Source organism: Gadus morhua, chromosome 9, assembly GCF_902167405.1.
Source record: "Gadus morhua chromosome 9, gadMor3.0, whole genome shotgun sequence".
Taxonomy (NCBI): Eukaryota; Metazoa; Chordata; class Actinopteri; order Gadiformes; family Gadidae; genus Gadus; species Gadus morhua.
In genome coordinates, this window is record NC_044056.1 from 12,709,206 (window position 1) to 12,732,078 (window position 22,873).

At 53.6% G+C, this 22,873-nt stretch overlaps 3 protein-coding genes across 4 annotated transcripts; 1 reads left to right on the plus strand and 2 right to left on the minus strand.

Annotated features, from left to right (window-relative positions):
* Window positions 1-34: 34 nt before the first annotated feature.
* On the minus strand, window positions 35-2,267 carry si:ch211-284k5.2 (uncharacterized protein CFAP97D1). The gene is made up of 5 exons (XM_030366713.1): window positions 2,061-2,267; window positions 1,678-1,758; window positions 1,371-1,489; window positions 345-528; window positions 35-269 (listed from the first exon to the last, which is right to left on the minus strand). The coding sequence occupies exons 1-5, from the start codon at window positions 2,193-2,195 to the stop codon at window positions 195-197; spliced, it is 594 nt and encodes a 197-aa protein (XP_030222573.1). The 5' UTR covers window positions 2,196-2,267; the 3' UTR covers window positions 35-194.
* Window positions 2,268-4,037: 1,770 nt separating this feature from the next.
* On the plus strand, window positions 4,038-13,733 carry znf609a (zinc finger protein 609a). The gene is given in 10 exon segments (XM_030366622.1): window positions 4,038-4,415; window positions 5,768-6,558; window positions 7,170-7,497; window positions 7,664-7,751; window positions 8,441-10,934; window positions 11,612-12,032; window positions 12,334-12,538; window positions 12,540-12,715; window positions 12,890-12,968; window positions 13,381-13,733. Coding segments are annotated over 8 exon segments (4,515 nt in total). The 5' UTR covers window positions 4,038-4,415; window positions 5,768-5,829; the 3' UTR covers window positions 12,964-12,968; window positions 13,381-13,733.
* A 311-nt stretch (window positions 13,734-14,044) lies between these two features.
* prr5l (proline rich 5 like) lies at window positions 14,045-22,711 on the minus strand. Of its 2 annotated transcripts, XM_030366631.1 has the most exons (9): window positions 22,452-22,711; window positions 20,174-20,333; window positions 18,132-18,212; window positions 17,036-17,084; window positions 16,577-16,634; window positions 16,276-16,367; window positions 15,820-15,957; window positions 15,066-15,183; window positions 14,045-14,763 (listed from the first exon to the last, which is right to left on the minus strand). In XM_030366631.1, the coding sequence occupies exons 2-9, from the start codon at window positions 20,290-20,292 to the stop codon at window positions 14,384-14,386; spliced, it is 1,035 nt and encodes a 344-aa protein (XP_030222491.1). In that variant the 5' UTR covers window positions 20,293-20,333; window positions 22,452-22,711; the 3' UTR covers window positions 14,045-14,383. The 2 variants fall into 2 exon arrangements, with proteins under 2 accessions (XP_030222491.1, XP_030222492.1); XM_030366632.1 differs by lacking the exon at window positions 18,132-18,212.
* Window positions 22,712-22,873: the final 162 nt, after the last annotated feature.

Sequence of the window (22,873 nt, forward strand, 5' to 3'; positions counted from 1 at the left end):
AACAAGAGAAATGATTCATTGTTTCCTTTAATCAGCCCATACAATATTACAACTCTTGTTGTAATGGTGATATCCTCTTCATGGTGCCATGGTAGTGGTGTCGTCATGATGTTGCCACGGTGTTGAGATGGCGATGTCGTCATGGTTATGTTGTCATGGTGTATCATCATGGCGGTGAGATCATGGTGGTGTCGTCATGGTGATGTTGTCCGGTGCTTGTGGTGTTCTTTGACGTCACCAACGTCAAACTGGACTTTCCTCTCGGCCCTCTGGAGCAACACGAGAGGCCGATGATCAGCATCACCCAACACCAGATAACATCAGGGTGGAGGGGGCGGTCCTACCAGTTTGTGGGCGGGGCATCTGCTGTCGCGTCCAATGTCCTTTTGTCTCCGCTCTGTCCTCTCCCAGTCGTCCAACCAGAGCTGCCGTCTGAACTCTGACTGCCGCAGCGTGATTCGCTGGAAGATAGCCTGGTTCTGAGCGCTGATCTGAGCCAGGTCCGCCCGCCTCTTCTCAGCGTTCAGACTGGAGAGATCAGACTGATTATAATAATACAAACCTGCTCTCAGTGTTCACACTGGAGAGATCAGACTGATTATAATAATACAAACCTGCTCTCAGTGTTCACACTGGAGAGATCAGACTGATTATAATAATACAAACCTGCTCTCAGTGTTCACACTGGAGAGATCAGACTGATTATAATATTACAAACCTGCTCTCAGCGTTCAGACTGGAGAGATCAGACTGATTATAATAATACAAACCTGCTCTCAGCGTTCACACTGGAGAGATCAGACTGATGAATAATACAAACCTCCACCTATTACTCTATATTCGATCAAATAATAAAGGTCATTTCTATCTATGATATATATTAATAAATGTGATTTATTATGTATAGCAAGTATAATTTATTTCTAAATCCATTTTCTAATCCAATTTTATTGTTACTTTCACTAACCCTGTCACTTTGACCTGTCCACTGTTGCTACAACGACGAAAAAAACAATCAACCTTGTAGAATATTCTGTATGCAGAGACTCTTTATTTTGGGAGCTACTGTTTATAATGCTGTCCTGTAGAGACTTATTGTGGAGGCTACTGTTTATAATGCTGTCATGTAGAGCCTCTTATTGTGGAGGCTGGTCATTAGCAGTAGTAAGTTCATTGTTCTGTCAAGGCTTTGAATTAGGTGTAGTATTGTCCAAAACATTCAGTAGTATAAAGTTGCATTTAATGCTAGGAATGATCAGATATGGTACTGTGTCAGTACTGCTAGGCACTGGGTCAGTGCTCTGACCTCCTGTGGGGGAACATGGTCAGTGCTCTGACCTCCTGTGGGGGAACATGGTCAGTGCTCTGACCTCCTGTTGGGATAGATGTTCCAGTTGTCCACCTGGCCTCTGGAATGCATGATCCCGGAGAGTTTGGAGGACAGCTGCTTATTATCTCGGTTGATGTCGGCTAGCCGCTCCTCTTGTAGCTACAGCATCCAGACCATTAGGTTATGTTAGCTTTATAGCTATAGGTTATTTGTAAAGGGATAGCAATATCCCTTTGTTGTGTTGGTATTTTAACTAGGATGTTAGCATACTGGCTAGAGGGTTAGCGTTAGCTGCTGATAGAGTTGGCCCAGTATGACCAGTACGCCTGCTCTAATGTCCCACTGACCTGCAGCTTCTTCAGTTTGAGGGTCACGTGAGCAGGAGTTCTGATGCCTTTTGTGTCAACAACTGGCAGAGCTGAGTTCACCTGGTAACAACAGGACAACAGCAACAACAGGTAACAACTGGACAACAACAGGTAACAGGATAACAACAAAAACGGGTAACAACAGAAGAGCAACAGGTAACAACAGGACAACAACAACAGGTAACAACAGGACAACAACAACAACAACAACAACAACAGGTAACAGCAGGACAACAACGGGTAACAACAGGAAAACAATAGGTAACAACAGGACAACAATAACATCAGGATGGGGTGGTGAGGGTTAGGGTTAGGCTGGTGAGGGTTAGGGTTAGGCTGGGGTGAGGGTTGAGGGTACCTACCCGGTGGCGGTGGGCCCGGTACCGGTCGTGGTCCCAGCGCTGCTGCAGGTAGAGGTTGGTGCTGGGCTGCAGGGGGGCGTAGCAGAGGGGCCGCCGCTCCAGGGGCCCCAGGGAACCTGCTCTCGCACTTGCCATCTCGATGTCTCTCTACCACTCTCTCTAGCTCACCCTCGATGCCTCTCTACCACTCTCTCTAGCTCACCCTCGATGTCTCTCTACCACTCTCTCTAGCTCACCCTCGATGTCTCTCTACCACTCTCTCTAGCTCACCCTCGATGTCTCTCTACCACTCTCTCTAGCTCACCCTCGATGTCCCTCTACCACTCTCTCTAGCTCACCCTCGATGCCTCTCTACCACTCTCTCTAGCTCACCCTCGATGCCTCTCTACCACTCTCTCTAGCTCACCCTCGATGTCTCTCTACCACTCTCTTACTAACCCTCGATGTCTCTCTACCACTCTCTCTAGCTCACCCTCGATGTCTCTCTACCACTCTCTTACTAACCCTCGATGTCTCTCTACCACTCTCTCTAGCTCACCCTCGATGTCTCTCTACCACTCTCTCTAGTTCACCCTCGATGTCTCTCTACCACTCTCTCTAGCTCACCCTCGATGTCTCTCTACCACTCTCTCTAGCTCACCCTCGATGCCTCTCTACCACTCTCTCTAGCTCACCCTCGATGTCCCTCTACCACTCTCTCTAGCTCACCCTCGATGTCTCTCTACCACTCTCTCTAGCTCACCCTCGATGTCTCTCTACCACTCTCTCTAGCTCACCCTCGATGTCTCTCTACCACTCTCTTACTAACCCTCGATGTCTCTCTACCACTCTCTCTAGCTCACCCTCGATGTCCCTCTACCACTCTCTCTAGCTCACCCTCGATAACTCTCCACCACTCTCTCTAACTCACCCTCGATGTCTCTCTACCACTCTCTCTAACTCACCCTCGATTTCTCTGCCAATTTCTCTAGCTCACCCTTGACGTCTCTACCAATCTCTCTAGCTCCCTGTCTATATCCCCTCCTGCTCTAATTCACTGGCTGTCTCTGCTCCTCACTCTGTATTCTCTTCTGTCGGGCTGATTGTCTCTCTCTCTCTCTCTCTCTCTCTCTCTCTCTCTCTCTCTCTCTCTCTCTCTCTCTCTCTCTCTCTCTCTCTCTCTCTCGTCAGATAGAGTGACAATCTATTATTACTGAGCTGACCCCCCCCCCCCCCCCCCCCACACACACACACACACGGTATGGGTCAGAGTTTCCCTCAGAAGGCAGATTAGTAGCATTGTGTTTATTTTAAAGTTTAACCATTTTGTTTCTTTCTCTTGCACTATATACTAGTGTCATGTCTTTAACACAGTTTTATCACCAATAACTTCAAAAACCCAAACCCTAACCAACCCTTGCCTAACTCAAACACTAACCCCTACCCTCACTCAAACACTAACCCTACCCTCACTCAAAAACTAACCCAACCCTCACTCAAACACTAACCTAACCCTACCCTCACTCAAACACTATCCCTACCCTCACTCAAACACTAACCTAACCCTACCCTCACTCAAACACTAACCTAACCCTACCCTCACTCAATCACTAACCTAACCCTAGCCCCACTTAAACCCTTACCTCACTCAAACACTAACCCCTACCCTCACTCAAACACTAACCTAACCCTACCCTCAATCAAACTCTAACCTAATCCTACCCTCACTCAAACACCAACCAACCTTCTTAACTCTAACCCAAAATATTATCCCCATCGTGCATTGCATCCTTTTCTGCCAATTTGACAAAATACAAAATATCCCAAATAATCTATTTACTACTGAATGTGATCCTGAATTACCCGTCTTGGATTAACAATGTATCGAATATATTCCTGAAATGTATTGAATCCATTCCAGATCCACTGTCCCGAGACTCCGGTCCAGTGACTCCGGTCCGGTCCAGTGACTCCGGTCCGGTCCAGTGACTCCGGTCCGGGTCTTCCGTCGCTCCGTCCGCCAGACAAACAGCCGTTAGCCGCACACAGAGAGCCTCGATGTGGGCAAACTAGAGAGCAAAAGCAGTGTATTTATGATAATGTTGGCTTCCGAGAAAACCCCTGAATGAGAAGGACGGGGTCTCGGCCGGTGTGAGTGGACTTTAACCGGACGGGGAGCCGCTGCGTTCCAGTGGTCCGTCCCCCGGTGCTCGCCGCGGATCTCCCGGCAGCACAGTGATCGATCGGCCGCTACGATCCACCGAGTCTGGGGCTGCGAACCCACCGAGGACCCGGGCTTTACCCCGGGCTGTACCCGGTCCCATCGGTCCATGGAGTGTACATGATCAATTCAGCCCGACCGGGTTCACACACGGGGTAAGTGGGCCAGAACAGAGGGTCAGGACGAACCGCGGGGTTAGCCTGCTAGCTAGTTAGCTAGCGAGCTATAGTAGCTATCTAGCTAGCCGTGGTCACGGCGTCTTTGTCTGGAGAGAACCCGGGCTCTGCTACCCCCACAGCCCGGGGACGGGCCTTGGCCCGGGCTCTGCTCCCCCCACAGCCCGGGGACTGCTGCCCCCACAGCCCGGGGACTGGCCTGGGCCCTGGCTCTACCCTCCACAGCCCGGGAGCGGGACTGCAGGGGGCCCGGGCTCTGCTCTCCACAGCCCGGGGACGGGCCTGCAGGGGCCCGGGCTCTGCTACCCCCAAAGCCCGGGCTCTGCTACCCCCACAGACCGGGAGCGGGCTTGCAGTAGGCCCGCTCCCGGGCTGTGGGGCTAGGCTCCAGCCCACCGCCCTGGATCTCTCCTCCAGTGGGGCTGCTACACGGGGAGTCTCCTGGTGGAGGTACCCATCGGAGAACCGGGGGAACACACAGGACATGATGGTCTCGGGTCATGAGGGTCTGACAGGCTAGCCCGCTAGCAGAAAGCTAGCTGCTCCTCCACACTGATCCGACCTCAGGGGCTCTGAGCCGGGGAGGAGTTAGGAGTCGACTCCCTGGATCAGGGCTAGGTCAGGGTAGGACCCAGGAGACCTGCGGGCTCTGAGGTCTATAAAGGTGATATTAAGCCTTAGGGTGGACTTTAACAATAACAAGCTGTTGACGGGACTGGGTCATAGACTCATGGGTCTGTGGACAGCCGACTGCTGAGAGGTTAATAAATACAAATAATAACAGAGCAATCCACGTTATATTTAAATGGCTCTATGAATGAGCTGTTGAGGGGAATAATGTCAACACTAGTATTTCCATAACCAAAGCACATATTTACATATGTTTGAGACAAAAGTCCAGCAAACCGTCGGTCCATATGGTTTAGTGTTATTAACTGTGTTATAATCTGTGTTTAACTTTCCTGAATAATGTTATTTAGGCATTTTATTAATGCATGGGTTGTATGGATTTATTCAATGTGACCCTTTTTTATAAGCTATTTATCGCTGTGAACCCTTCTATACCCATGTCATTAAGGAGCAGGTAGGGGTGATACAGAACAGAGACAGGTCAGGGTTAGGCAGTAAAGAACAGATCCATGTTGTTAAAGAGCAGGGGTTAGTCTGCTGGCGTTGTTTTATTTGTTAGTGGTGTTTTTATCTGTCACTTATGTTGCTGCTGTTAGCTGTGAGCTATCATGGTCGCTGTCAGCTATGATGTTGTGATAAGGTTGGTTGTGTTGCTGTGGTGAGCTGTGCTGTTAGCTGTGTGTCTGTGCTCCTCTCTTCAGGTGAGATGCGGGGCTCTGGGTAGCAGAGAGGCAGCCGGCCCTCCATAGCCCGGCCCAGTAACATGTCCCTCAGCAGCGCTGATACAGGCGGGAACGGTGTGGACTCGACTGCAGTGGAGGCGTATGACAGCGGGGATGAGTGGGACATCGGCGTAGGGAACCTCATCATCGACCTGGACGCTGATTTGGAGAAGGAGAAGCTGGAGATGTCGGGTAGTAAGGACGCCGGCATGGCCCCCCCGACGGGCCCAGGGGCCCCGCCGCCGGGCCCTGGGGCCCCCCTACCTGAGAAGGTGACCTTTATAGCCCCCGGGGCTCAGAGCAAAACCAAGTCCAAACGCAGCAAGACCCCCAAGGAGGGCAGCAAGCCCCCCGCTTCTGCAGACACCCCCAAGAGAGAGCTCCCGGGGCGCGGGGCCCCAGGGGAGGCCCCCTCTCCCGGCCCAAACACCCCCACAAAGGGCCCAGAGAAGGGCATCAAAATCACACGCAGTGGTCCCCCCACCAAAAAGGACAAGGAGGGGGCCTGCGGGAAGAGTAAGAAGGAGAAGATGGAGGTGGTCCCCTCAGGGGTGGGGGCCGTGGACAAAGAGGTGGGGGCCCCTGCTCTGTCTCAGGGGGCCCCCCACCCCGGACTGTTTGAGGGACAGAATACGGACTTGGCTGCCGTCGAGCATCATGGGAGTATCGCTCTGGACCTGACAGAGGGACGGCTGCCCGTCGCCATGGCAACAGATGAGGAGGCGGAGGCCAGCGAGTACCACAGCCTCCAGATAGGCTCTGGGGAGCAGGTACGACCTGGAGGACTCCTCCCCCACCCTGATGGGTCACTAGGGGCTGGGTGGTGTAGTGAGAACTCCTCCACCCTGATGGGTCACTAGGGGCTAGATGTTGTAGTTGTAGGTGATGTTGAACAAAGGGGCGTGTGTGTGTGTGTGTGTGTGTGTGTGTGTGTGTGTGTGTGTGTGTGTGTGTGTGTGTGTGTGTGTGTGTGTGTGTGTGTGTGTGTGTGTGTGTGTGTGTGTGTGTGTGTGTGTTATACAGACGTTTCCCTCTGCTATATTATGATAGTTTCATTCCGTGTTCCATCCTCGTTTAACAAGAGCCTTTATGAATGCTTGATTAGCCAAACTTTCACTTGATCACTCAATTCAATGTGATTTAGAATCAGGACTTTGCCAGTATTTGCTAGCGTAGCGTCTCCTTTATTCAAAGGAGATGAATACGCAAAGTCCTGGAATGAGGAGTATATATAATGTAATATAATATCAGGCAGCATAATCCACACTCTCCTCTGAAGAACCACAGACATTTTTGGCATATTTAAAGAGGTTAGAGGCTAGCCAGGGATAGCATGTTTTATTATCAAGGCTAAATGTTTCTGTTTGTATCACCTTGTCAGATGGAGGCACCGCCCGTTCCTCCTGTGGCACTCCCGCTAGCTGTTCCTGTAAGCACGGACCTCCTGCTAGCTGCTACCACTAGCCTAGAGCTCCCGCTAACCACTGCTGCTAGCTCAGACCTGTCGCTAGCTCCGGCCAGCAGCGCAGACATCTCCTCTAGCTGCGAGCAGATCATGGTCCGCACGCGCTCCCTGGCGGTGGGCACGCGCTCCCTGGCCGTCACCACGGCCCACGTAGCGCTGGCCACCGAGCCCGAGTGCCTGGGGCCCTGTGAGCCAGGCACCAGCGTCAACCTGGAGGGCATCGTCTGGCAGGAGACCGAGGACGGTGAGCCCAGCAACCAGCCCCCAGACACAGCCCCCCTTCACCCATCACCCATCACCCTGACACATCCTGCTAGTCGTAGCCAGGCTTACACATCCTGCTAGTCGTAGTCACGTTGACACATCCTGCTACATGTAGCCATGTTAACACATCCGGTGTGTGTATCTAGGTATGCTGGTGGTGAACGTGTCCTGGAGGAACAAGACCTACGTTGGAACTCTGCTCGACTGCACACGACACAACTGGGCCCCACCGAGGTAATACTACAGTGACATACATGCAGTACAATAGTAATATACATGTACACACACCGAGGTATTACTGCAGTAGTATACATGTAGTACTATAGCAATATACATGAATACACACCGAGGTATTACTACAGTTATATACATGTACACACACCAAGGTAGTACTACAGTAATATACCATATACAGGTGTAGTATTACATTGATAAACATATAAACCCTCTAGTACTACTGTAATACACCATATACATGTAAACAAACCGATGTAGTACTACGTAATAATAGTACACCAAAGGAAGTACACTTTGGTGTACACAGTAGTAGTATACACACACATACCAGGCTACACAGTGGTAGTATATACACACACACACCAGGCTACACAGTAGTAGTGTACAGACACACACACACCAGACTACACAGTAGTAGTATACACACACACCATGGTGTACAGTCATATACACACATCACACATTGGTAGCAACTGAAGGCGTAAACGCTACGTCTCGGTGCTAACGTCTCTCGGTGCTAGCCACGCTCATGCTCCGTCTCGATGCTAACGTTTGTCGCTGCTAGCCATGCTGAAGCTACGCCTCGTCGTAGCCATGATAACGCTACGTCTCGGTGCTTGCCATGCTATTCTGTCTTGATGCTAATGTCTGTCGGTGCTAGCCATGCTAACGTTACGTCCTTCTAGGTTCTGCGAGGCGGGAGAGCTGGAGGTGCGTAGCGGGCGTGGGCGGGGCAAGCGGGCGCGGCCCGGAAGCCATTCCTCCTCATCGGACCCACGCGGGGGGGGCAGTAAGACACGTGCGGCGGCGGCTAGCGGGGGAGCTAAGGGCCGCCGCGGGAGCCAGCCCTCCGCCCCGGAGGAGCCCCTCCCCGCGACCAAGAGGAAGACCCCCACCCCCAGGCCCCCGGGAGACCCCCCGACAGAGCCCCCCGCCCCCGAGGACCCCAAGAGCACCAAGCGCATGCGGGCCTCCTCCAGCCCCGGGGCGGGCGCCCCGCCGGAGCCCGGTGGCCCCCCCTCCCCCACCCTCATCGACTGCCCCCACCCCAACTGCAACAAGAAGTACAAACACATCAACGGGCTGAAGTACCACCAGGCCCGCGCACACAACCTGCCGGACCCCCTGGACCCCGACGGGGGCGACAGCGAGGGGGGGGAGGACCACGTCCCCTCGGCCCCCCCAAACGGGACGGCCGGATCCCCGGGCCGCCCCGCCACCCCCAGGGCCCGCGGGCCCGAGGCCCAGAGCCCCTCCCCGGGCTGGGGGTCCCGGCAGGGCCGGAGGTGGGGTGAGGGGGAGGCAGGGGAGGACTGTGAGGAGGAGGGCCGGCTGCTGGGGTCAGGGGTCAAGCAGGAGAAGGGCTGTGTTAAAACAGGCAAGACCAGCTGGCCCCCCGGCCCACTGTACCCCCTGCATACCCCCCCCTCCAACGACCCCTCCTCAATGGTTCAGTCCATCCCCAACGACCCCTCCTTAATGGTTCATTCCATTCCCAACGACCCCTCCTTAATGGTTCATTCCATTCCCAACGACCCCTCCTTAATGGTGCAGTCCATTCCCAACGACCCCTCCTTAATGGTTCAGTCCATCCCCAACGACCCCTCCTCAATGGTTCAATCCATTCCCAACGACCCCTCCTTAATGGTTCAATCCATTCCCAACGACCCCTCCTTAATGGTTCAGTCCGGTGCTAAAAGCCACCAATCAAAAGGGCCGCTGGAAGGCAGCCCGCTTTGCCCCGCCCCCAGCCCGTCGCCGAGCCCCTCTCCCGGCAGTCCTAAAGAGAGGAAGAAGAAGAAGAGGAAGGAGGGGGGGAGGGAGGGGGACAGCCCCCGGGGCAGGGAGGGGAGGAGCCCCTACTCGGAGTGCTCTGACCCCCAGCTGAACGGGGAGCCCCCCCATCCCCCCCACCACAGCCGCCTGGCCAGCATGAAGGCGGAGGCGGACAAGGTGTACAGCTTCTCCGACAACACGCCCAGCCCCTGCATCGGCCTGGCCCCGCCCCTCACGCCGCTGCAGCTCAGCCAGAATGGGGCCGACGGCCTGTCCGTCAAGACTGGAAGCCCCGCCTATTCGGACATCTCCGATGCGGGCGAGGACGGCGAGGGGCGCGGGGAGGGGGGCCGGTCGGTGAAGCTTGAGCCGGGGGTCCGTGAGGGTCCCAAGAAGACCCTGTTCCCCCCGCTCGCCCCCGGGGATCCGGGGGGCCGCTACGGCTACCCCGGGCCCCCAGGCGCAGCGCCCCAGGGGGGCGGAGCCCCGCCGCAGGTGGAGGGAGCGCAAGTGAAGGTGAAGAAGGAGAGGGAGGAGGAGGTGGAGGAGGAGGAGGGGGAGCAGCAGCAGCAGCAGCAGCAGCAGGTGGAGCTGAGGAGGATCAAGTCCGAGCCGACGGAGCACAGGAAGCTGGAGGCCGGGGGGGCGGGGCTTGTTTCCCAGCAGCAGCAGCAGCAGCAGCAGCAACAGCAGCAGCAGCAGCAGCAGCAGCAGCTGTCCGTCATCCAGCAGCGCTCCAACATGTACATGCCCCCGCTCTACTACAACCAGTACGCCTACGTCCCCCCCTACACCTACCACAGCCACATGCTGCAGGCCAGCTCCGCCTACCGCCACGACAGACCCCGCCCCCACGACGAGAGACCCCGCCCCCACGACGAGAGACCCCGCCCCCACGACGAGAGACCCCGCCCCCACGACGAGAGACCCCGCCCCCACGACGAGAGACCCCGCCCCCACGACGAGAGGACCCGCCCCCACGACGACCGGCCCCGTCCCCATGACGACCGGCCCCGCCCCCCTGAGAGGAGAGCCGAGCACGCACCCGGCGGAAAGGAAGAGGGGAAGCAGAAGGGCCCGCCTCCCCCCGGTCCGCTGGACCCGGGCCCCAAGGGGGGGGGCGGCCCCGCCCACCACGACCCCCTCCCAACCCCCCACCTCCTCGCCAGTAAGCTGAAGGAACCCGGCCACGGGGCCGGACCCCCAGGGGCCCTCGGGACCCCCGGGACTCCGGGGACGGAGAAGAGCAAGTCGGTCATCATGTCCAAGGAGGAGGAGGAGGGGGGGGGCAGGAGGACTCCGGGGGGCGCCCCCCCCCCGGGGTACCGTGGAAAGGAGGACCCCAAGGTTGCCATGGAGACGGGCCGGCCGGCCGGCATGGAGCCAGCCATGTGGTACAGACAGGTATGACCAGGACCCCTTGAAGATCCAACCCATCATCTAACACACCGTCATCCAACACACCGTCATCCAACACACCGTCATCCAACACACCGGTGTGTTGGGTGACGGTGTGTTGGGTGACGGTGTGTTGGATGACGGTGTGTTGGATGACGGTGTGTTGGGTGACGGTGTGTTGGATGACGGTGTGTTGGATGACGGTGTGTTGGGTGACGGTGTGTTGGATGATCCTGTGTTGGATGACGGTGTGTTGGATGATCCTGTGTTGGATGACGGTGTGTTGGGTGACGGTGTGTTGGGTGACGGTGTGTTGGGTGACGGTGTGTTGGGTGACGGTGTGTTGGATGACGGTGTGTTGGATGACGGTGTGTTGGATGACGGTGTGTTGGATGATCCTGTGTTGGATGACGGTGTGTTGGATGACGGTGTGTTGGATGACGGTGTGTTGGATGACAACACACCGTCAACACACCGTCACCCAACACACCATCACCCAACACACCTTCACCCAACACACCTTCACCCAACACACCATTATCCAACCCATCAAAGCACTGTAAAAGGCCGACAGATGAGTGTTCTCAGCCAGTGTTTCGGTGAGGGTCTCTGGGTAGAAGGTTGTTGGTTACGGCTGTTCTGAGCGTCTCTTCTCTCTCCCCCTCCCTTCTCCTCCCCCCCAGGAGCCGGACTCGCGCCTGTGGCCCTACGTCTACCCCAACAAGTACCCAGCGGACGAGGAGCGGTGGAGGGACGAGAGGGAGAGGGAGCGGGACCGCGAGAGAGACCGCGAGAGAGACCGCGAGAGGGAGAGAGACAGAGAGAGAGAAAGAGAGAGAGACAGGAAGGGGAAGGAGGAGAAGCCTCGCCCCAAGGAGGAGCACCAGAGGGAGGAGTCAGGGGAGGGGAGGGAGGGGCCCCGGGCCCCCGAGGACCCCCGGGGCGGGGGGAAGGACCCCCGGCCGCTCCACATGCACTTCTCTCCCCAGCAGCACCAGGCCTACCTGCCCTACATGCAGGGGGCCTACGCCTACGGCCAGGGCTTCGACCCAAACACGCCCGGCTACCGCGGGGTGCCCTCCGTCATGATCCACAACTACCCTGGTGAGAGCCTGTAGACCCCCTGTAGACCCCACCCACGTAGACCCCCTATAGACCCCATCCACGTAGACGACCTGTAGACCTCCTATAGACCCCCTGTAGACCATACCCATGTAGACCCCCTGTAGACCCCACCCATGTAGACACTCTGTAGACCTCCCGTAGACCCATGTGTTGTGGTTCTGATGCGTGTTGTGGTTCTGATGTGTGTTGTGGTGCTGAAGTGTGTTGTGGTGCTATGTGTGTTGTGGTGTTGTGCGTGCGTGGTGCTGTTGTGTTGCTGACGTGCCCCCCCACCCCCCAGGCTCCTACCTTCCGGCGGGCTACCCGTTCTCCGCGCCCTACGGGGGGAAGGGCTGTGAGGAGGCGGAGTCCCGCTCCAGCCCGTCGGGCTCCAAGCCGCCCGGGGACACCAAGGCCCTGGAGCTGTTGCAGCAGCACGCCTCCCACTACAAGACCAAGTCCTCCTCCACCGCCGGGCCCCCCAAGGGCCCCCCAGACCGGGACCCCCGGGGGGGCGGGGGAGGAGGAGGAGGAGGAGGAGGGGGGGGTGGAGGAGGGGGGGGGCGGGGGGGAGAGGGACGGGGAGAGGCCGCGCTCCTCCCCCTCCCAGCGCGCCGTCACCTCACACCACCACCTTGGGTACCCCCTGCTGTCAGGGCAGTACGACCTGCCCTATAATGCAGGTAGGCCTCAACCCTTACCCTAACCCGTACGTTACCCCTAAGGGGCAGTACGACCTGCCCTACGCCGCAGGTCAGCCTTACCTTACCCTTAGGGACGGGTGGGTTACCCTTAGGGACGGGTGAGTTACCCTTAAGTACGGGTGAGTGATCTGACATTTGGCTCCTCCCCCTCAGGCATGTCATCGTCCGCCATCGTAGCCAGTCAGCAGGCCACCGCTCCCTCCATGTACCCCCCGGCGAGGAGGTGAGGAAGGTAAGACTCCTACCCTCTGACCCTAACCCTGATATAACCATACCCTCTGACCTCTGACCCTAACCCTGATATAACCAAACCCTCTGACCCTAACCCTGATATAACCAAACTCCTGACCCTAACCCTGATATAACCAAACCCTCTGACCTCTGACCCTAACGCTGATACAACCATACCCTCTGACCCTAACCCTGATACAACCATACCCTCTGCCCCTAACCCAGACATAACCAAATCCTCTGACCCTTACCCTGAAATAACCAAACCCCAGTCAGCTCTGTTGCTAAGACACAGCTATGGGTGCCTTTGTGGTTCTACTTTGGATGACCTAGCCGTTAGCACTGTATCCTTGTTGTTGGCAATGTATCCTAGCCGTTTTAACATCCTGAAATTCATTCATGTTTTCCCAAAGGGACAACAGATGAACCAGCCGACCTCCTGCTCCCCAACACTGGACACACTTCTGATGGACCTCTGGAGCTGGTCTAGAACTGTGGGGCTAGGCTAGGACTGTCGGGCTAGGCTCAAGTGTGTGTGTGTGTGTGTGTGTGTGTGTGTGTGTGTGTGTGTGTGTGTGTGTGTGTGTGTGTGTGTGTGTGTGTGTGTGTGTGTGTGTGTGTGTGTGTGTGTGTGTGTGTGTGTGTGTGTGTGTGTGTGTGTGCGCGTGTGTGTAAATACTGTACAGGGGAATAATTTTAAAAGAAGTTTCTGGATGCTCTTCTGTTTTTCTACATGTTGATGTTATTAAAATTGTAACTGGTGGAATATCAAGTGTAGTCATTCAACACACTCACGCTTGCACACACATACTTTCAGGTCACGGTAACTCGTACACTAGGGGGCAGTAACACCATTTTCAACCCTAAGCTGACACAAATGACTAAATATTGCTTACACTGATCCCAGCCAACACAATAGATTTTAGTGTCTGCACCCTGATGCGTCACCTGCTCGACCAATCAGCACTCACTTCACGGAGAGCGTTGATATGTTGCTAGTGTGACCATGGCTAAATGCCACAGTGGAATGTGGCCGGATTGCTTCCTAACCTTTAAAACAAACCCGTGACGAAAAAGTCTGGAGATTAAGTGGTAAAAGTCTCCTTTATAAAAGTACAACATGTGGATCATCACGTTCGACTAGTGTCCAACAGAAGGTAGATGGTGGATTGTAATGTACATATGGTAATGAACATTACCATATGTACGTGACCATATGGTAATGTATATATTGTATTGTTTATATGTACTGTACACATGTGAATGAACATTACCATATTGTAATGTACATATGGTAACGTATATATGTTATTGCACATATTGTAATGTGTATATGATCATGTACATTACCTTATTTACATATGCTCATGTGTATTCGGTCATGTACAGTGATCTATACCGTCAGTCCCCACAGAGTCAGGGTTCCTCGCCAGCTGCCACACGTTCTCTTGAGCAACACATCTCTGCTGACCTCAGATGACCAGCAGGCTTTACCCTGCCCCCAAATCCGTGCTCAGCCCCGCCCTCAGAGCCTGTGTGCCGTGCGATTGGCCGGAGATTCTCTCGGGCCCCTCCCCCCCCAGCATGCATCCTGCTAGAGGCGGTCAGCAGCTGGAGGTCTGAGTGGGCGTTGGCCACCGTGTGGCGCCGCTGACCCCCCGCCCTCTCCAGGTAGGCCTCGCCCTCCTGTTCCATCAGGGGGGGCAAGGAGTCGGAGTCGGGCCGGGCGAAGGGCGGCTCCGCCCCCTTGGACCCCTGGGACCCCGCCTGGGGGGGGCGCTCCCCGACGCCCTCGTCTGGCCGCAGGGGGAAGGACACTCGTCAGGAACAGGAAGTCCATGGGAATATAACCTTTAACCTTCCTTCACTGGTAACAATAGTAGCCATGGTAACAGTGATATTTATTTAAAGTAATCGGTAGTTATAGTAACAATAGTAGCCATGGTAACTGGTGGTTAAAGTAACAATAGCCATGGTAACAATGGTATTTATTTATAGTAACTGGTAGTTATAGTAACAATAGTATCTATGTTTACAGTGGTTGTCACGGTAACCGTGGTAGTGATGGTGAGGGTTGTTAGGGTAACGGTATACTGACCTGGCTGCTGCTGGTTGCCATGGCGCAGGACGTTGCCGAGATACGGGGACACACCCATCTCCACCAAACGCTCCAGCTGTAGATACTGCGGACCCAGACCACTGGGATCCTGGACCCCCTGAAAGACAGACAGGCAGATCAGCTAGAGACTGGCAGACCACGCTACAGACAGACAAGCAGGCCACGCTAGAGACAGACAGGCAGACCAAGCTAGAGACAGACAAGCAGACCACGCTAGAGACAGACAGGCAGACCACACTAGAGACAGACAGGCAGACCAAGCTAGAGACAGACAGGCAGACCACGCTAGAGACAGACAGGCAGACCACACTAGAGACAGACAGGCAGACCAAGCTAGAGACAGACAGGCAGACCACGCTAGAGACAGAAAGGCAGACCACGCCAGAGACAGAAAGACAGACCATGCTGCAGACAGACAGGCAGACCACACTACAGACAGGCAGACCACGCTAGAGACAGACGGACCACACTAGAGACAGACAGACAGATAGACCATGCTAGAGACCGACAGGCAGGTCACGGTAGAGACAGACAGACAAACCACGCTAGAGACAGACAGGCAGACCACGCTAGAGACAGACAGACAAACCACGCTAGAGACAGACATTCACACCAAGCTAGAGACAGACTGACAGACCACGCTACAGACAGACATACCAAACTAGAGACAGACAGACAGACAGACAGACCAGTCCTGAGGTGTGGTCCTGGACGACCCCCCAGCTGTGTGTACCTGCAGCACCAGCAGCATCTGTGTGAGGGGCGGGGGGACGCCGGCCGCAGCACCCAGCGTCTCCTCCAGGGCGAGCTGCAGCAGAACCTGGTCTCTGAACGCCAGCAGACACATCTGTCTGATGGTCAGCTCCTGTCCCTACACACACACACACACACACACACGCACACACACACACGCATAGAAGCACACACACTCACACACATAGAAGCACACACACACACGCACGCGCACACAGACAAACATTTAGTAAAACTCTTCTGCCTTGTAAAAAAAATATATATTTGCAGATCCTTCTGGGATATGGTAGTGTGTAGGGTCAGGGTAGTGTATATCAGGTTCAGGATGTATCAGGGTCGGGTCTATCAGGGTCGTGAGTATCAGGGTCCGGGTATGTCAGGGTCAGTGTGTATCAGGGTCTGGGATAGGGCACTAGGGTAGTAGATCAGGGTTTACCTGGACAGGGTAGAATATAGCCTGTAGGGTCGGCAGTGTCTCCGTAAAGAATCGAACCCATATCTCAGACAGCATCGTCAGCTGGTTGTTACCTAGTTACCCCAACAGGGCAGATATGTTATGTTATGTGTATGCCAGGATATTATGCTCGTCTGTGACTGTATGCTAGACTGACGGCTCCATGACACACCTTTCATTTTAAACGTTACATCAGAACATCAGACATCAGAAAAGCTTTGTAAACTCTCACCTTCATAGATCTAAACATCCTAGAAGTAGTCTCAACATCTAAAGATCTCACCATCATAGAACTGGATCTTCTCCAGGAGGCGCTCAAGACCCTTGGTCAGCAGCTGGTTCTGGGGGTACAAAAAGACACGGTAACGACTTGACCCTGAGCCCTGTAGCTGTTAGTAGGTAATCAGGTATGAGAACCCTTCTTCACCTGTAGCACCTCGTTAGTGTGTTTACCTGTAGCACTTTGCTAGTGTTTTTACCTGTAGGTCCTCGTTAGTGTGTTTACCTGTAGGTCGTCGTTAGTGTGTTCACCTGTAGCACCTCGTTAGTGTGTTTACCTGAGGCACTTTGCTAGTGTGTTTACCTGTAGGTCCTCGTTAGTGTGTTCACCTGTAATACCTCGTTAGTGTGTTTACCTGTAAGTCGTCATTAGTGAGTTCACCTGTAGGTCCTCGTTAGTGTGTTCACCTGTAGGTCCAAGTCAGTGTGTTTACCTGTAGGTCCTTGTTAGTGTGTTTCTTACCTGCAGGAAGTCTGTGATAAAGGAGCCCAGTTCGGTCTTCAAAAGCCACCTGTTGGAACAGGAAACACTCACGGTCACGTCCTCTTCTCTCTGGGCCCCCCCTGGTGGTCGACCCCCCTGGTTGTGGGGCCACCCCTCACTCAATGTGAGCCGCTGGCTGAAAGGCTTCAGGGTTTCAGGGCTTCAGGGCCCAATGTTCCATTGAGCTGTGAACTCTGCTCCAGAGATGATAATCAGGCGTGCAGCGATGGGGAACTGTTACGTAGGAACGCTCATCAGATACGGCCGCCGGGCCACTGGGACGCTTTTGGTTCCCATGAGAGATGGAATTGACTCTTGATGTTATCGTATGTGTGTGTCAGGATGTTAGATTAGATTAGATTAGAAATACTTTATTGATCCCCGGGGGGAAACAAGAACATTCAGAATTGGTTGTGACCCAGTTTGTTCCTTCAAGGGCCATGAACAAAAGTCAACATGGTGTGGTAACGGCATACATCTAGCCTTCATTTTGATCTCATTTCACACCTCTGAATCACAGATCATTTGAAGAAAGTGGGAGGGGCCAGGAGCTGACAGAGGAGACATCCAGATGGTGTGCTGCTAGCGATGAGCCAGACCCTAACCCAGAGTACACTGTGACCTTCTAGTAGCAGGGCCAGGGAAGACTATGGAATGAATTTAAACCATAATGTATCAAATAAAATAGTCAATAAAGGGAATAAATTGGAAAATAGAATCAAGTTATGCTAGTCTGTTTATCATGACATGTTATAGTGATATCATCGTCTATGAGGACATCTTGTAGCGTTGTTAATCTGTCTATGAGGACATCCTATAGTGATATCGTCTGTGAGGACATGGTGTAGTGATGTAAATCAGTTTATGAGAACATGCTATAGTACTGTTAATCTGTTTATGAGGACATGTTACAGGGATAATATGGTTTATGAGGACATGCCATAGGGATGCTAGTCTGTTTATGAGGACATGTTATAGGGATAATATGGTTTATGAGGACATGCCATAGGGATGCTAGTCTGTTTATGAGGACATGTTATAGGGTTTTCATAGTTTACGAGGGCATGGTGTGTACCTGATGCTCTCGTTGAGCGTGTAGAGCTCGTTGGCCTGCAGCCCTCCTCCCTGGAACACCCTCATGACAGCCGTCTGGACACTGAGGGATTGAGGGTCAAAGGCTGAGGGTTGAGCGGTGATACCTCGCAGTAACACAAGGATTTGTTCATATCTTGTTCATATTTACGCTATAGGTGAATGTGCTCTCTGCCTTATTGGCTATTCTGGCTGTCAATCAATGTCAGATGGTCTCCGGTTAATGTTTGGGTGAATTTGTCGCGGAGGGCATAGATGTGTTGTGAACCCCTCTCTGGTGCAACACTGGCAAAGGCATCCAAAGTCTTTGGAGGGCATCTAGTTAGCCGTGTTGCATTTTGTTGTGGCAACAATTGCAAGGCAGTCTCGACAAAGTACCTGTTTTTGGTCAACAGCGTCTTTTCTGTCACCAAAATAATTCCAACTGACATTGATGCTCTCTTTGGAACTAAATCCTCTTTTGCTGGCTCCTTTTGAAGTTTGGATGTCTGATCATAAACTGGTCAACATGATCAGTGATCGGTGGTTTGCACACAGACCGTACACCGACACTTTTCTGTCCACTTGGCAGCTCTCTATGTTATGTGTGTAGGAGCCAATTCCTTTGTTTTCATTTAGTTACCGTTTTCTGTGCGTGTCTGTGTGTGTGTGTGTGATATTAATTGATACTAATTAATAGATTGGCGCCTGCTGTTTGTGTCCTACAGGAGGTCCTTCCCCTCAAGAGGAAAGGACCTGTGGCCTTGGGGGGGCTGGCTGGAAAAGCATACTGTTTTAGACCTTGCATAACTCCCATGTCATGTTATGATTTCAACAATCATTTTTACTTTGAATTTGTTTGAATAAGAATTAGAAGCGACTCATGAATAAATGAAGACACTTTATTTTTTAACCAAATCTTGAAATTCCTTTTTTGTGCAAGACATTAAGCGTCTATCATACCAGAAATCGTAGTCACTTTAAGTGTTAATTAAAGTGCATGTGTGTGTGCATTCATGCATGTGTGTGCCTTACGAAGCGAGAGATACCGAGTCACTCAGTATCTCTCGCTCTTCCTGTGCCAATAGTCTCATCCTGCCACTACTTCCTGTGCAGACAGGAAGTAGTAGGTTAAAGCTAAACAAGAGGCCTCCTCTCACTCTGCATCTCACGTCCTCATCCTGCCGACACATCCGTCCCCTAACCGCCAAGGCTGTGTTTGTGTGTGTGCATTCTAACTATGGGAGACTCCAGTGGGGAATGGAACCCCCACCCTGGCAGTGTTAGTGCCTTGCTCTACAAGTTGCACTTCAAGTCAATTAATACAAATCAATCCAGAGCAGCGATTCTTAACGTTGCAGAGCCGTTCTCAGAGAGTTGAACTCTGCGCTCTGGGATCAGGATCTAGTGGTCATTCCTCCGTCTCCTGGGTTACGGTAATCTATGATAATCTACGCTAAACTCAGCTAATCTCAGCCTTGCTCTGCTACACAGCAGAAACCCTGAGGTGAACCCTGCTCTGGCAGAGACCACTCTGTACAGTCTAGGACCACGCCCCTCTAGGACCCCGTCCCTCTTTACCAGAGACAGGACCCAGCCCCTCTAGGACCCTGCCCCTCTAGGACCCTGCCCCTCTAGGACCCTGCCCCTCTAGGACCACGCCCCTCTAGGACCACACCCCTCTAGGACCCTGCCCCTCTAGGACCCTGCCCCTCTAGGACCACGCCCCTCTATACCAGATACAGGACCACACCCCTCTAGGACCCTGCCCCTCTAGGACCCTGCCCCTCTAGGACCACGCCCCTCTATACCAGATACAGGACCACGCCCCTCTAGGACCCTGCCCCTCTAGGACCACGCCCCTCTAGGACCACGCCCCTCTATACCAGATACAGGACCCCGCCCCTCTAGGACCACGCCCCTCTATACCAGATACAGGACCACGCCCCTCTAGAGGGAGGGAACTGATGAAGGGGTTGGAGATGGAGGGGGTAGAGGTGGAGCTGATGGAGGGGCTGGAGGTGGAGGGGGTAGAGGTGGACTCACCTGTTCCACACGCTGGTGTTGGACAGCTGCAGAGCTGAGGATCCGTTCTGGAAGCGGGCCAGGTCCGAGAGCACCGGGGAGCTCATGAAGCGAGCCCTGGGCCTCCGCAGAGACCCCATGGTCACCGATCTGCTGTGAGACAGGGCCTTAGGAGACACACCTGAGGACACAGGGCCTTAGTTAAACACCTAAGAATGCAAAATAAAGGCGGGCCTTTAACCTCCGTCGAGGTTACAAGAGAGCTGATCTGATACTTTTGTGACGCAACCAGGCTGCTTGCCACTGATTGTGACGCCACAGGACGAATAATAATGAGCGCAACATCCTGACACCCGACACCCGGCATCTTTAAATACTATCATCAGCGTTCAGTCAACAATAGTGAATGATTATTGAACATGGCAGGATCAGCTGGCGAGACCACGCAGTGGACCGTGACAGGGGGGGGAGACGCTCCTGTGCGTAACCCTGTCCGTTTATGGGTCATGTGGTCACCCATGTGTCACAGTTTTGCGCAAGCGTGCTATGACGACCCGCCTACGTTGAAGCGGTACATTCTAGATTGAAACACGACGTGCCTGGAACTAAACCAAGTCGTGCCGCGCTAAGTCGTGGTGAGTTGAGCTGTTACTGTCGGTGGTAAAGGGGCATAACAGTCTTTGTTTTTCTTGCAAATTGTGTTGATTATTGAGCAGATGAAGAGAGGTGTGGACGTGTCCCCAGATGATGGTCAGAGAGAGTGATGGTAGAATGAGGCTCAGCACTGAGCACTCACAGGGAGCGCGGTGACCTTCACTCAGAAGAAGCTTCCGTTTCAACCCTGGTTTCCTCTCTCTCTCTGACTGTTGGGTTTCCTGTCTCTCTGTCACACACACACACACACTCGAGCAAACACACACACACACACACACACACACACACACACACACACACACACACACACACACACACACACACACACACACACACACACACACACACACACACACACACACACACAATCTAACACACACACACACACACACACACATTCCGTGCCTGCAACATCCAAAATCCATTCATCCCAACATATTTGTGATAAATGGAATTTGCCCTGACTGTCAACCAACCAGGCCAGTACGGCAGCCGGTGAGGACCAAACCAAAGGGTGAAGACTGGTGGTGGACTTCAGAGGAGGTCTGGGCCTCAGAGGAGGAGGTCTGGTCCTCAGAGGAGATCTGGTGGTCCTGAGTGGAGGAGGTCTGGTCCTCAGAGGAGGTCTAGAGGTCTTCAGAGGAGGTCTGGAGGTCCTCAGAGGAGGTCTGGAGGTCCTCAGGGGAGGTCTGGAGGTCCTCAGAGGAGGTCTGGCGGTCCTCAGAGGAGGTCTGGAGGTCCTCAGAGAAGGTCGGGAGGTCCTCAGAGGAGGTCTGGAGGTCCTCAGAGGAGGTCTGGAGGTCCTCAGAGAAGGTCTGGAGGTCCTTAGAGGAGGTCTGGAGGTCCTCAGAGGAGGTCTGGAGGTCCTCAGAGGAGGTCTGGTCCTCAGAGGAGGTCTGGAGGTCTGGGGGTCCTCAGAGGAGGTCTGGAGGTCCTTAGAGGAGGTCTGGTCCTCAGAGGAGGTCTGGGGGTCCTGAGTAGAGGTGGTCTGGAGGTCCTGAGTAGAGGTGGTGTGGTGGGTTTCTTGGACAGCAGTCTGCGGTTCGCTCCGGTTAGTTTGAATGGTTTCAGGGCGTAAAGTTTAAACGTGTATTCCTCTTGGTTTACTGAGTTGTTTACTCAGGTATGATGTATATTCTGGTGCCTGATATATATAAAGTAGCAGTAACAGCAGTTAAGTTGTGAAGGCCCATGCAAGTGAACGGAGCGTTCCACAGCATTGAGAAGAGCCGTCTAATAAAAAAAAACACATTTATATATATATATATATATATATATATATATATATATATATATATATATATATATATATATATATATATAATATATGTGTGTGTGTCATCTGAATGAAGCTTGGCTCAGGGCTGGTTCCTTCATCCGGTTTATTACTTAATTCGTTACTTTGTGTTGTGAGGTTCTGCATTCTCACGTGCAGCGACTCAACCCCTTAATACACTCCCGCGTGTGTGTGCGCGCGCGTGCGTGCGTGCAGTAGGTTGCGCGTGAGATGAAGACTGACTTCATGTGATGTTTGGTTATCGTGTTTAATCAGAAACATGTGCAGCAGATGATCTGTCGGAACCTCTCTGTGGATCAAAGTGGACTTTTAACGGATAAAGCTCCGTTAAGCGAGCGTTCCACTCACCTCCGCGACGTCTTCACCTCAACGTCCTCCCGGACCGGCCGTAAAGAAGAAGGTCCGTTTATTATCCAGCCAATTGGTCTCTGAAGCCATGGCCTCTGGCCCGCTTCAAAGATGTTTTTTACTAGGTAACTCTGTTTCAAACTACAGCCTCCGGCCTCAGACCCTAACTTCAGCTCTTCAGATCACCTGAGAGTCAGCGGAGCTCCTCCGAACAGATCATCTTCAGGAGCAACAGGCTGCCTGTCATCTGCAGGCCCCGCCCCCTCCTGCTGTGACAGGCAGCCTGTCAACTGCTGCAGGCCCCGCCCCAAACCGCTGTGACAGGCGGCCTGTCATCTATAGGCCCCGCCCCTCCCACTGTGACAGGCCCCGCCCCCTCCATCTGTGACAGGCTGCCTGTCATCTGTAGGCCCCGCCCCTCC